We start from the raw sequence: 13,107 nt of genomic DNA on the forward strand, positions 1-13,107 counted from the left end.
CGCGTGCGTGCTGCCACAGTCCGTTGGCAGGGGCCCGCGGGGGCTCAGCGGCTGAGCGTCTGCCTTGGGCTCGGGGCGTGACCCCGGGGTCCTGGGATCGAGGAAGCGGCTTCTCTCTCTGCCTGTGTCTCTGTCTCCCGTGAATAAGTGAGCAAAATCTTTAAAAAAATAAAAAAAGGCAGCAGAGGGATGTGCAGGGGGAGACGGGCGGTGCTGAGGTGAGGCTGAGGGGTCACGGCCTCGGAACCTGCATGGCCGGGCTCACACTCGAGGGCCTCCGCGTCCGGGGGGTCTGGGGCTGCGTGGTGTCAGGCCACACACAGCCGGGCGTCCCAGGCTGCGGGTGGTTCCAGATTTCAGGGCCCTGCAGGGGCCGCTTATCCCCCCGGGAACGCCCACGTCGGCCGAACACCGTCTCCCCGGAGCCCCGATCCCAGGCACGCTGACACCCTAGGTGCCCCGGGGACCCCCTTCCCAGAGTCGCCCCAGAAGGGACGAAGCGCTACTCTGCCTTGAGGTCCCCTTCTCCTGAAGCTGTCGTCACTCTGGCCGAGATCGCTGCTCTTCAGTGGCACATCTGGGGGTGACACGACAAGCCAGCTGGCATTTGCGCTGATGCCACCGGGGCCTCCGGCCGAGTGGGACTCTGTCCCTTGACACTGCGTTTGGCTCAGAACCGTGCTTGGTCCAAGCTGACGCCTCACGCTGGGGGCTTTGCTCACACACCCAGGGCGATTCGACAGGTGACGCAGGGCCGGACCTCAAGGGACGGGGCACAGGGTGGCTGGGGTGGGGACACAGGCCACCGCGCGGGGCCGCCCTGCTCTTCCCGGACCCACTCCCCGAGGCCGGCCTGCAGTGTGGGGGGCAGCCCTGGGGGCAGGCTGGAAGCCAGGCTGGGACGGGGACTGGGCCTGTGCCCCACCTGGCAGCTGCCAAACGTGATAGCGCCGGGCTCCATGTCTGGCGTCCTTTCTTGCTCGTGCGCATGTGCCCTGTGGAACCTGTGCCCCCTGAAGGCAGAGGAGTGTCCGGAGGGGCAACTGGACACTCCTCTGGGCATCCTGGCGCCGTGCTCCCCAGCTCTCCTCCTCGCTCCCCACGTCTAACGGCACCACCCCCAGGGCTCAGCCTGGACCCTCCGTACCCCGTGCCGTGGGCGCCCACTGACCTCTGAAGCTCCCTCTGGCCCCGGCCCCGGAGCTGCAGCCTTGGAAAACCAGCCACGGACGCGTCTGGGTGTCCCCTGAGGGGCTCCAAGCCCTCCTCACACTCCCATGCACACAGCTGCCACAGCTGCCCCCCACTCCTAAAGGGGCAGCCCCCCGGGCTCCTGCCCCAGCAACGGACCCTAGAGCCTAGGCCTGGGGTCTGAATGGACTCTGTCCCCTCACCCAGCACAGCTCCCACCCATGCCAGGCCTCACCCCCAGGGAGGCCTCAGTGCTGCGGGGGCCCTGGGCCAAGGCTAGAGCCAGAATGTACCCTTCCACCCGGGGCAGTGGGCACCCTCCCCGGGGCAGGGCTGGCCAGTGACCCCCCTGATTCCAGGGCAGGGGGCACCCTCCCCGGGGCAGGGCTGGCCAGTGACCCCCCTGATTCCAGGGCAGGGGGCACCCTCCCCGGGGCAGGGCTGGCCAGTGACCCCCCGATTCCAGGGCAGTGGGCACCCTACCTGGGGCAGGGCTGGCCAGTGACCCCCCGATTCCAGGGCAGCAGGCACCCTCCCCGGGGCAGGGCTGGCCAGTGACCCCCCCCGTCCCACTGCAGCACGTCCCTGGAAGCACTGAAAAGCCTGCTGTCCACCACGGGCCACTGGCAGGACTTCGCTCACCTGGAGCTGCAGGGCGCCTGGAAGCTCTTCTCCACCATCGACGCCTACCCACAGGGCGTGAGTCTCCTCGCCAGGTAGGCATGGGGCCGGGGCCTGACCCAGGCCACCACCTGTCCAGGAAGCTGGACGTACCGACCCCGGTGCCCCCCAGGGCCCGCCTGGGTGCACAGCCCAGGGACCTCCACATGTGAGGTATGGAGGGCGGTGCCCCCTGTGCCCGTCATGCGCTCGCCCACCGGGAGCCTGCAGGGTCCACCCGGCCCGGGCCGCCCAGGGGCCTGCTGCTCTGCTTCCCATGCACCAGCCCAGGTCCGGGCCCCGAGGGCGGCCAGGGAGGCAGAGGGACAAAGAAGGGGTGCCCACCCACCTCTGGCCCCTCAGCCCCCGCTGGGCCTCCCCCGCGCCCCAGGGCCATGGTGCAGAACCACTGCAAGCAGATCAAGGCCGTGACCAGCCAGCTGCTGCCCAATCTGCAGAGCAAGGAGGCGCGGGAGCGGAAGGTGGCCATCCTCATCCTCACTGAGGTAGGGGCCCGGGCGGGGGCCCTGCGACACAGCCGCCGCCTCCTCCAGCTGCCTCAGTGCCCCCACCAGGACCTTGCCTGGACCGAGGCCCACCTCACACCCCCTCCTTCCCGCATCTGGCTCCAGGGCGGTGCACGGTCTGGGGCTCCTGGGGCTCCCCACTTCTCAGGCCCCCGTCGGCCTGTGGCCGGGGTGAACCTGTCTCTCCCCTCACCCTCCCCAGCCCGACCCCTACAGGGCTGGTCGGTCGGCAGAACTGGGCTCAGGTCTGCCCTGGGACCGGGAGGCCAAGGGGGCACCGGTTAGACCCAGAGAGGTGCGGGGCCATGGCGGGGCTCGGGGCGAGGCGTGGGGGCTGTGTGGCGTCTCCATGACAGACATCGAGCCCCGTGCCACTCCCCACCCCCCAGCAGCAGGAACATCTGAGCCACTGTCCACGGGGCTCTGTCCCCAGGTGCCCCCTGAGCCAGGCTAGTGCTGTCCCCTGACCCCAGCCTCGCTGTGTGACATCAGGCCAGGCCCTTTCCCCCTCTGGCCTCGGTTTCCCCAGCTATACATGGAAGAGTTGACCCAGCTTGGAGAGGGTTTCAAATACTCACTAACCTAGACACCCAGAGGGTGCTGATCACCTGCCCGCCCCCCCCCAAGCCCCTGCCAGACCTGGCCCTGGAGCCCTGCTCCCAGACGCACATGGAGGCCCCTACAGGAAGGTGCCAGGCCTGACCCGCCTGCCCTCGGGGGCTGCCCCAGTTCCTCTACAGCCCCACCCTGCTGGAGGTGCTCCCCAGGCAGGCTGCCCTGATTGTACTGGCCCGAAGCCTCAGGGACCCCAGCCCCGAGGTCCGCGTGTTGAGCCTGCAGGGCCTGGGAAACATCCTCTTCCACCCAGAGAAGGTAAGGGCCCGACGGACGTCACCACTGGCACACGCCCTCCAGAGCGGCTGGGTGCGGGGGGGTCCAGAGGGGCCTCCTGGTTGGAGCCCTGGCTCCGCCCCTTCCGGCAGCATAGCTGGGGACACATGACCCCCTCCCTGGGCCTCAGTGTCCTCATCGGTAGATGGGCTTGGTGATGGCCCCTCGGCAGGGTCATGGGAGGGGCTGAGTGTCTATCCCCCCCGACATCGTCTCCTCCGCACCCAGGAGACACTGAGCGCTATTGCCGGCCTCCAGCGGCCTGGGGGGCCACCAGGCGGCACCCACAGCTGCCAGAGGGGAACTTGCCCTGAGAATCTCGGGGGAGGGTCCTCCCATCCCCTTCCCGCCCCGCCTCACTGTAGCAGCCCCCTCCCATGGTGAACAGCCGGGGGCATCAGCAAACAGGCGGGAGCGAAGGCCCGCGACACTGCCCTGGGCACCTGGCCACCCCACTGGGGCCCCCAGCTCAGCCCTGGCATGCCGGCCGTCGCCCCACTGTGGGATCCGAGGGCACCCCCAGTGGTGGAGCACCCGGGTCCCTCCCGGCCTCACCCCGCACTAGCAAGTTTCTTCAGCCTTGGGCCTGACTCGGTGCCCGTCTCTGTACCGTGGGAGGGGTCACGCGTGCGGGGCGGAGACCACGCGAGTGCGGCACAGGGGGCACCTCCAGCCGTCTGCTGTCGCGGGCTGCGGCCTTTCCTCCGTGGCTCGTGGACCGGCCGGGCCAGTGGCTGCCGTCCACCGTGCGATAGAAACGCCAGGTTAGAGAAAGATGCTTTCTCACCTGATCCGGAGCGCGCGGCCCTCACCCCCTGCACCGGGAGTCCTTGGCGACCCCCCCCCACATCGGGAGCCCTCGGCCCCCACCCTCCTCCATCGGGAGCCGTCGACCCCCCACCCCCCTTCCTCCATTGGGAGTTCCTCACCCCCCCACCCTGCCTCCTCCATCGGGATCCCGCGGGCCCCCCCCATTGGGAGCCCTCGGCCCCCCGCCTCCTCCATCTGTCCCAGAGGCTGCTTGAACACCCAAGAAGACAAGAGGCCCCGACCCCACCTCCACTCCTGAACATAAGGATTCTCAGGGCTTGTGGGAGGAAGCGTCTGACGGCAGGGGGGCCACAGGGGGGCCACAGGAGGGCCAGGTTCTGAAGACATTCTGCGGCCTCGCCTGTCAGTCCACCTGGGTCCCCTTCTGCTCACCGCGCACGTCCCCACGTGGTTAGGAGGAGATGTCCCTCAGGGTCACTGCTGGCACAGCCCTGCGCCCTGCACATGACATGTTGTAGGTACTGGGTGAGGGCCAACAGCACTTCTTCACTGGTCTGTCCATCCACTCGTCCACCCACCCATCTGCCCACCCATCTACCCATGCCAGCCGGCCACCCCGCCAGACAGCCACCCACTCACCCATCCATTTGTCCATCTGTGTGTCCGTCTACCTATCCACCCATCCACCCACCCATCCACCTCCCCACTCTATCCATCCATCCACCCATCCACCCACCCATCCACCTCCCCACTCATCCATCCACCCAACCACCCTGCATCCATCCATCTACCTATCCCATTCACCCACCCACCCATCCACCTACCCACCCATCCCATCCCTCCATTCGTCCATCTGTCTGTCCACCTACCTACCCATCCACCCACCCACCCACCCATCCACCCATCCGTTTGTCCATCTCATCTACCTACCCACCCTTCCACTCGTCCATCCAGCTGTATACCCACCCATCCATCCATCTATCCACCTATCTGCCCATCCATCTGTCCATCCACCCACCCATCCACCCACTCATTTGTTCCTTGGGCCCTTCATTTATGATTTATTCTTTCATTATTTTCTGCTCATTCTTTATATATTATACACTCACTCAGTTATTCACATTCGCTCCGACGTTCACTCAGTCGGTCAGTGGACTAGTCGGTCAGTCGGTGAATCATCCGTACACCTTCCTCCAGCTGTTCCTGCAGGCAATCAGTAGGAACCTTCCATGTGCCTCTTTGCGCCGCACTGGCTGGGGCCCTGTGGGGAATGGAGAAGGCAGACAGGAGGGCCGCCACCCGGACGGCCAGGGCCAGGGAAGGGGCATGGCTCCCCAGTGGGGGGTGGGCCGGTGGCCACAGCGGGGCTGGGGGACGTGCGGATCCAGAGCACTGCTGGATGCCAAGGAGGCCTGCTGGGGTGGGGCCAGGACCAGCCGACCTGGGCAGGGATGGGGCAGGCCCAGGGCTGAGGGAGGGTCAGCGGTCAGGGCCCCCACGCCAGGGCCTGTTCCCGCCCGCCGGTGCGCGCCTTCTCGGCCACCCCTCTGCCGTCAAACAGAGCCCACCAGCTGCGTAGTGGCCCGCGTGCGAGGAGGCCCGACGTGAAGCCCACGCAGAAGAGCCGAGCTGACTGGGACTCTAGCCCCCAGCCCTGCGGCCGTCCTGGTCTGCGGTCTCGGGGACACAGGCTCCTCCCGATGGACCCGCGGCCCCGCCCCGCTGCGCCCCTGCGCCCGGGGGCTGCCCTCACCACCATGAGGCCACTCCAGCCAGCAGGCACACCCTACCCCTGGGGGCACCACCTACAAGGGCTTCGCTCACTTCTGCTCTGGGCCGACGGCCCGCGTGGGGAGGCGAGGTGGGGGATCCCCGTCGGGGCACCTGTGCGGCCCCCACAGCAGGCACCCTCCTGGCGAGACGCCTTTGGTGCCCGACGGACACCACGTGAAGACGCCATCGCCATCACGCCGCAGGTCACCCGCCCCTGAAAGCAGCACAGGTGTGGCCGTGGAGGCGGGCGGCCCGGCAGGCAGCAGCCCCCACCCCCACCCCGTGAGGTCACCGCGGGGCCCCTCAGCCGGCCCGTCCACACGCGGGGCTGCGCGACCTCCATCCCCTGGGCCCGGGACGCCTGGCTCGTTTGGTTCCCCCCCACGCTGCCCCCACATCCCCTCAGCCTCCCGTCCCTGGCGTGGCCCTGGGTCCTGCCCCCACCCCCTCCTCGCCTTGCCCCCGCTGCCCTTCTGCAGTCTTCCCGTACGCCTCCTGGCCAATTGTCCCCAGATCCAAATCCCACCCCCCGCCAGTGACTCTGCTTGGACCCTCGCCCGCATCTCGAACGCGGCGTGTGCACAACACACAACTCCCCCCACCCCCAGACGGGTGCCTCCTGTGACCCTCATCTCCGCTGATGGGGACCCCAGACCTAGGGGCCATCCAGGCAGTGGGAAAAAGCCCCAAGCAAACCCAGAATCCACCTGTTCTGCCACTGCCCTGCTGCCCTCCCTGAAGCCACCAGCACCACCCCCAGACACTGCACCCCCTGCCTGGTCCCAACGGCCGTCCCTTCTCCTGCCCCGGAGGCTCCCCCAGCAGCCAGCAGGCTCCTGTGACGATCTGAATCCATCTGTCCTCCTCGCACCAACCGGGCAGGCACGCTCCTGCCGCAGGACCTTTGCACATGCTGCTCCCTCTGCTGGAATGCTTTTCCAGCACCGCCGTAAGCATTTCCTCCATTGTCACCTTCTTGGTGACACCTTTTCTGACCCTACTTACTTAAAGTAAGCCTGCCCCACGCCCCGCCCTGCTCCATCTTCTCTCCCACGGCTTGCCCCCCCCACCTCTGGCACACATTGGGTGGCATGTGCTTTGTTTTCTGGTCCCCCCGCCACGAGAACCCCATTCTGCTCATTCCATCCCAGCCCCCGTGCTGCGCCCAGTAGGTGCTCAGAAAGCCTTGCTGTCAAACGACTCATTGGCTGAAAATTTAATACCGTAAAACCAGACAGAGCTCAGGAAGCCACCAAGGTGGCCTAAAACTTGTCTTAACGTTGTAAAAATCGCCCTGGCCTTCCACCATCACTGACAAGGGGCCCGATGGCGGGAAACGTCCATTGGCCACCGTGTTGTGTCCATTCATCCGGACGCTCCGGGAGCACCGGGCGAACGGCAGGGGCGACGGCATTGGCCGAAAATGGACTCAGTCGTCTTGACAGTCGTGCAAAAGTGGGAAGTGGTCACTGTGGTGCAGGAGGTGCTGAGCCGCCTCTAGTGCACCCACCGACCCCACAGTGGGCGGAGCCCGTGACCCCAGGTGTGCACACCTGGCTGACCTCATCTCGTCCCGCCCCAGGCCCCGGCTGACCCACCGGGAGGCCCCCTCCCCGGGAACGGGGGCGCAGGCAGGGCGCGGCGGAGGAAGGGAGGGTGGTCTTCAGGACTGGGCGAGGGGCCCTCCGGCCAGCACGGGGACGGGAGAAGGTGGGGGCCGCCTAGCATGGGGGTAACACCCCTGAAACCAGGACGGGAAGCCGTGTCCGCGACCACACAGCTCGCAGTGCGCAGACCAGGGAGGAGCACGGCGGCTGCGTGTGCAGGGCCAGGGTGGGATCCCCGCGAGGCTGAGCGGACAGGGCCGGGCGGGCATGCGGGGGTCGGTGCGGGTGCCCGGGGCCAGAGGGGAGCTGGGAGGGGCCGCGGAGGGAGGGTCTGCGCTCATGCTAGGTGCAGCTAGGTCCGGGGGCAGGGCTGGGGCAGGACGTGGGCGCAGCCAGTCCCCGCGGCCTCAGCCCCCCCCCCGCCCCGTCCCCTCCGCCGCCCCCAGGAAAGCCTGCTCCGCAGACAGCTGCCGCCCTTCCTCAACGGCTTCTTCCAGAACAACGAGCAGGTGGTCGTGCAGCTCATGGGCACCGTGTCGGACGTGCTGCACCGCCTGGGCGCACACAGCGCCGCCGCCCAAAGCCTGGGGGTCGCCATCAACGCCCGCTCCTTTTTCGACGACGTGAGTGCACCTGGGCAGAGGCGGGGTCTCCCTACTTGTGCCCCTCCTGTGCTGACCCCTGGTCCTCAGAGGCAGGGGGACCCGGCTGCCCTCCACCTGGGCTGGGGAGACGAGGCCCCCGGGGTGGGCGGGGGGGGGGGACACCTGGGTGTGCACAGGGCGCTCCTGGGCCGAGCCGGGCCGAGTGGCCGCCAGGTGGCACTCCGCCCCTTCTCCACGGGGCTGGACCACAGCATCCTTCACCCCTGCAGCCCCGCTGTCCTCACCTTCCCCACTTTTCCCGAGCTCAGAGCTCACAGCAACTGTTTCCCTTCCCTGGGGACCTAGAGGGATTGGCCCCCCGCCCTCCAGCCACATTCATGGGTGGTCAGGATGAGATTGTGAGGGAGCAAAGATGAGCTCAGGTCCTTGCGGAGGCCTGGGACCCTGGAGGGGGAGGCACGGCCCTGCCGGGGGGGGTGGCGGTGCCAGAGCCTGGTCAAGGGGTTCTGCTGTGGGCACGGAGACCCTCCCCTCCACAGGTGGGTGGGGGGCCCAAGTTGGGTGGAGATGGGGGCCCCAGGCAGGTCCAGCTGTGAGTCCGAGCCCCCACTTGCAGGAGCGGGACGGCATCCGGGCGGCGGCCATAGCATTGTTCGGGGACCTGGTGGCCGCGATGGCGGGCAAGGAGCTAAGCAGCCTGCGGACCCAGGTCCACCAGAGCATGGTGCCCCTCCTCCTGCACCTGAAAGACCACTGTCCGGGTGTCGTCACGGTCAGTGCCTGCTGACGGGCTCTCCCCTCGGTGGGGCTGGGGACCGACGGGTAGCCGGGGTGGGGGCCGAGGCTCCGCAGGTGGCAGTAGGGCCCCCCGAGAGCACAGCTGCCTCCCTGGCCGAGGTCCACCCTGGGCACACGCACACACGCAGGCACACGTGTGTGCACACCTGCGGCTGTGCCGTCCATGTGGGCAGGACCTGGCCTGCTCCGCTCGCGGCTGCGTCCCCAGCGTGTGACATGTGGCAGGGCTTCGGGTCCTTTGCCAAACTTGGTGAAAGGATCAGGCTTTCCTGGGCACCCGCCGTGCCCGCGCTGAGGCCCGCAGGAGCCTGGCCGCCGGGAGGACAGGCAACAAGTGGCTGGTTCCAAAAGGGACGGGAGGATTCCCTTGGGGCCAGGCTGGGGCTTCCCAGGCCGACTGTGGGCTGAGGGTACAGCTGGGGAGCCCGGCGTCGGGCCTCAGAGCCCACTCGAAGCTCGTGGTCTGGGGAGGGGACAGGCGTCCGGCCCAGAGAGCCGGGGCGGCGGGTGACCCCTCCCGCGCTGTCCCCGCAGCAGGCCAAGTTCACCCTGTACCGCTGCGCGGTGCTGCTCCGCTGGCGGCTCCGGCACACGCTCTTCTGCACGCTGGCGTGGGAGAGGGGCCTCAGTGCCCGCCACTTCCTCTGGACCTGCCTGGTGAGGGGCCTGGGGCACGAGGGACCCGCCGCCGGGGGCTGGGGGGCAGGGCCGGGCGCTCCCGTGTGCCCCCACCCCGCACGCACCCCCCCGGGGCTGGCAGGGGACGGGCCGGGGCCACCGTCCAGCAAGCACTGGACCATGCTGTCCCCCGGCCAGATGACCCACAGCCAGGAGGAGTTCGGCATCCACCTGGCGCAGGCCCTCAGCTACCTGCACAGCCGCCACCGCCACATCAAGACCTGGGCAGCGCTCTTCATAGGTGAGCGGGGCGCCCGGCCCTGCCCCAGCGCCCCGGCCCTCGCCTGCCCCGGGCCGCCCGCTGGCACCTGCAAGGGAGGAGCGGGGGGCGGCGGGCGAGGGGCCCGGGCCGGGCAGGGCAGGGGCTGAGCCGCCCCCCGCAGCCCCTTCCACCCGCCAGCTCCCCCGTCTGCCGCGCAGGTTACACCATCTGCTACCACCCCCAGGCCGTGTCCCAGATGGCGAGCAGCGTCGACACAAACCTGCTGTTCTCCAGTAAGTGCCCCACGGCCCCCCCCCGTCCCGCCCCCCCACCCCCCCCACCCAGGGCTCTGATGATAAAGCAGGGCGGGCCGGTGCCTTCCCTAAAGTAGGGCCAGCACCCCGGCCTGGGAGGCGGGAGGGGGGACCCGGGTGATGTCCTGCCGCCGCCCCCACCCCTGCTGCCCCCCGGGGACCCCAGTGGGCAGACAGGACCCCAGTCACCCCAGGCTTGTCTCTCCTCCCCCTCAAGCTTTTGAAGATCTCAAAAAAGACCCGGAGCCCAGCATCCGAGTATTCGCCACCAGGCAGCTCTGCTTCCTCCAGAAGGTGGCGGCCAGACCGCAGTGACCTCCTCCGCCTCCCCCGCCCCCGCCCCCTCCCCCGTGCCCGCCGCACTGGTCAGCCCTGCCCCGTCCACACAGAGCTCGGTTGCATAACATTTTTCCACTTGAAAGAAAGATCTAGATTCAACAAAGAGCGTCGCACCTGTCGGCTCCCTGCCCGCCACCTGGCCCCAGAGGACGGAGGCCAGCCCAGGCGACACTGGCCGACAGGCCAGGTCTCCCGGAGACAAACCGTGACGTGTGTGCAGGGCCCCCCAGTGACCGCCCCTCCCTGCCCGCGTGCCCCTGCGGGGGTCAGGTGGACGCCCCCCTGACCCCACCTGACTGGAGCCCAAGCCAGCGGATGGAGCCGTTCACCGGGGCCTCCCGACCCCCGAGTCCTCACCCCTACAGTCCCTGCCCAGCTGGGGGGCGGGGGGAACGGCCGTTGGCTGGCCTCCTTCAGGCCACGGGACTCCAGGTCTCCGTCCACCCTGACCCCATCCTCGTGGGGACGGTCAGGACCAGAGCCAGACCTTCCCAGTGGGGCCGGGATGAGCCGTGTGGCCTGAGGCAAGCTCTCTGCTTCCCGAGCCTCAGCTATTCCATCTGTAAAATGGGTACTAAGACCTGCCTCCCACACCCCTCACGGGGCTGAGTCCACAGGAGGTCCTGACCTCGCAGGCACCCCCGCCTCCCAGGGGGCCACCCAGAGGCCTGCCTGGCCATCAGTCAGGTCCTCCCTTCTCAGCCTTGGTTTGCCCACATGTGAAATGGGCAGATGGGCCTCTCCCCTGCCCGCTGCAGTTCCTCAGAGCCTCACCCCAGGCCAGCCGGCTCCCCACTTGTGTGCCGGGTGCCCACACTGACCCCTCCTTCCACCTGGAGCACCTTCCCACCCTCCCCCCCGGGGGGCCCACCACGCTGCGCCGTGCCCCAGGGGCCTGCCTGCATGTCCCCACCACAGGGAGCCCCCGGCCAGCCCCTCCTCAGCCGCGGAGCCTGGGCCTCCCCTCCCTCGCACCAGACCCCACCCCCCAGAGACTGTGAGCCCCTCGGGGCAGGGATGCGGCCTCCAGGGCAGGCACAGGGGGAGGCCCCGCAGCTTGGACCCTGGGTTGAAAAAATACAGCGAGCTTCACAGAGCACGGATTTACTAGCCTTCTCGGAGGTGCTTCCTTTGGTGGAGCTGGGCCCCCCCCCACCCTGGGGTGCAGAGAGGGCTGGGATCTCCCCCTCCCTATGTCTTATCCGTCCGTCCATCTCTGAACAGGGCCACAGAGGAGTGACTTGGGGAGGGGAGGGGAGGGCGTCTGCCTTTTCCCCACTCCCATCCTGTGCACTGACCTCCGTGGGTGCTCCACCCCCCGGCCGGGACAGGGGGGCTGTGCTCCGGGTTCACGGGGTCCCCTGGGGCCAGCCTGGTGGCTGTGGCCCCTGGGCAGGGCTACCATCGCCCCTAAAAGGGGAGGCTTCCCTGGGTTCTCCCAGCAGCTGCTCCCTCCGGCCCCAGCTGGGCCGTGGGCAAGGAGGCCTCCTCTACACTCTCCTCCAGGAAGCCCGGCTCAGGGAAAGCCGAGGGCCGAGTGGGCCTGCACCCCATGGGTTCCTGGAGCCCACAGTGGTGTGACAGACAAGCCTCGAGTCTGGAGGCGGGGAGGGGCCCAGCTCCGACCTAGCAGGCCGCTGGGCTCTATGGAGCCGGGCACAAGGAAGGCGCCCCATTAGTGGTGTCCGCGGTGACAGTCACTGCCAGGCCAGCTGCCGCAGGCCGGGACACGGGGAGCGGGCCTGGGTCTCCACTGGCCAAGCCCCGGGGCCCCGAGGAAGGGGCGGCCCACACGGCCACCCCAGGGCCCTCCGTTCAGGTACCAGTGGAATGGGCCCAGGGAGGGGCACCTGCATCCAAGCACACCCATCTGTGCCGAGGCCCAGCCGTTGCCCTTCCTGGGCCCTGGGGCCCCTCCCCTGGGAAGCAGAGTAGGGGTGACAACCCGGGTAAGCTGGTGAGCCCTTCCCCGCAGACCTCTCAGTGTGTAGGGTGCAGGGTGGATGGAGGGAGGCTCGGGCCAGGGTGACTCCTGAGACAGGCGCTGGGCCCAGTGCCTGGGGGAAATGTCATCAGTGCGGCCTCCGGGGGGGTGGGTGTCCGCAGGTGGGTCACACCCCATTCCCCCAGCCTCTCCCCACACAGCCAGGCCCCTCCTCCCACCTGTGCCCCCGTTTCCTAGGCCAGGGAAGGGCCGGCCCCAGCTCTGGGAGGCCCGTCCACAGGGGCACCGGAGCACGGCCCTCCATGCGCCCAGGCAGGCCCTGGCCGCCCCGTCCTGCACCCTCAGACTCACTCACCCCTGTGCCCAGGGTCACCCTCTGCCCCTCTGGCCCCCCTCCGTCCCCTGGGCTGATGGGATGGTGCACCCCTTGGCCTGGAGCCGAGTCGGCCACCACTGCCCGTACCCTTCTCTGCTCCTCTAAGGCTGAAACAAGGACACCCACTGGGGGTAGGATGGACGGTGCCCCCACTGGATGGGGGCCCTGAGAAACCAAGTGAACCCCCGCCTACCCCGCAGAGGGGAGACACTGGTGACCCAGCCTCACCTTCTAATGCCCCAGGGCCCCCCAAAATGGCAAGAAAACTGGGTGGGCCCACATGGGGTGGCGCTCCCTCCAGCACATCAGGGACGCCCCTGGCCCTAACCCGGGCGCACAGGGACAGGGCATGGACGCCAGGGGGAGCCCCGGTGCAGGAGGACCTCCCGGGGGTCCACCCAGTCTGGGGGGGGCACCGTCCACCCCTCCT

General features: G+C 68.6%; 1 protein-coding gene across 1 annotated transcript in view; it reads left to right on the forward strand.

Moving 5' to 3' along the window:
* Positions 1–12,995, forward strand: part of LOC121499000 (maestro heat-like repeat family member 5) — a 75,541-nt gene extending 62,546 nt beyond the window's left edge. Inside the window, 9 exon segments of the mRNA XM_041769440.1 lie at positions 1,716–1,907; positions 2,243–2,357; positions 3,108–3,251; positions 7,867–8,043; positions 8,642–8,797; positions 9,358–9,480; positions 9,640–9,742; positions 9,922–9,996; positions 10,235–12,995. Of these exon segments, the coding sequence (XP_041625374.1) occupies positions 1,716–1,907; positions 2,243–2,357; positions 3,108–3,251; positions 7,867–8,043; positions 8,642–8,797; positions 9,358–9,480; positions 9,640–9,742; positions 9,922–9,996; positions 10,235–10,332 (1,183 nt within the window). The 3' untranslated portion in view covers positions 10,333–12,995.
* Positions 12,996–13,107: the final 112 nt, after the last annotated feature.

The sequence above is a fragment of the Vulpes lagopus genome, chromosome 9, assembly GCF_018345385.1.
Source record: "Vulpes lagopus strain Blue_001 chromosome 9, ASM1834538v1, whole genome shotgun sequence".
NCBI classification, from domain to species: Eukaryota; Metazoa; Chordata; class Mammalia; order Carnivora; family Canidae; genus Vulpes; species Vulpes lagopus.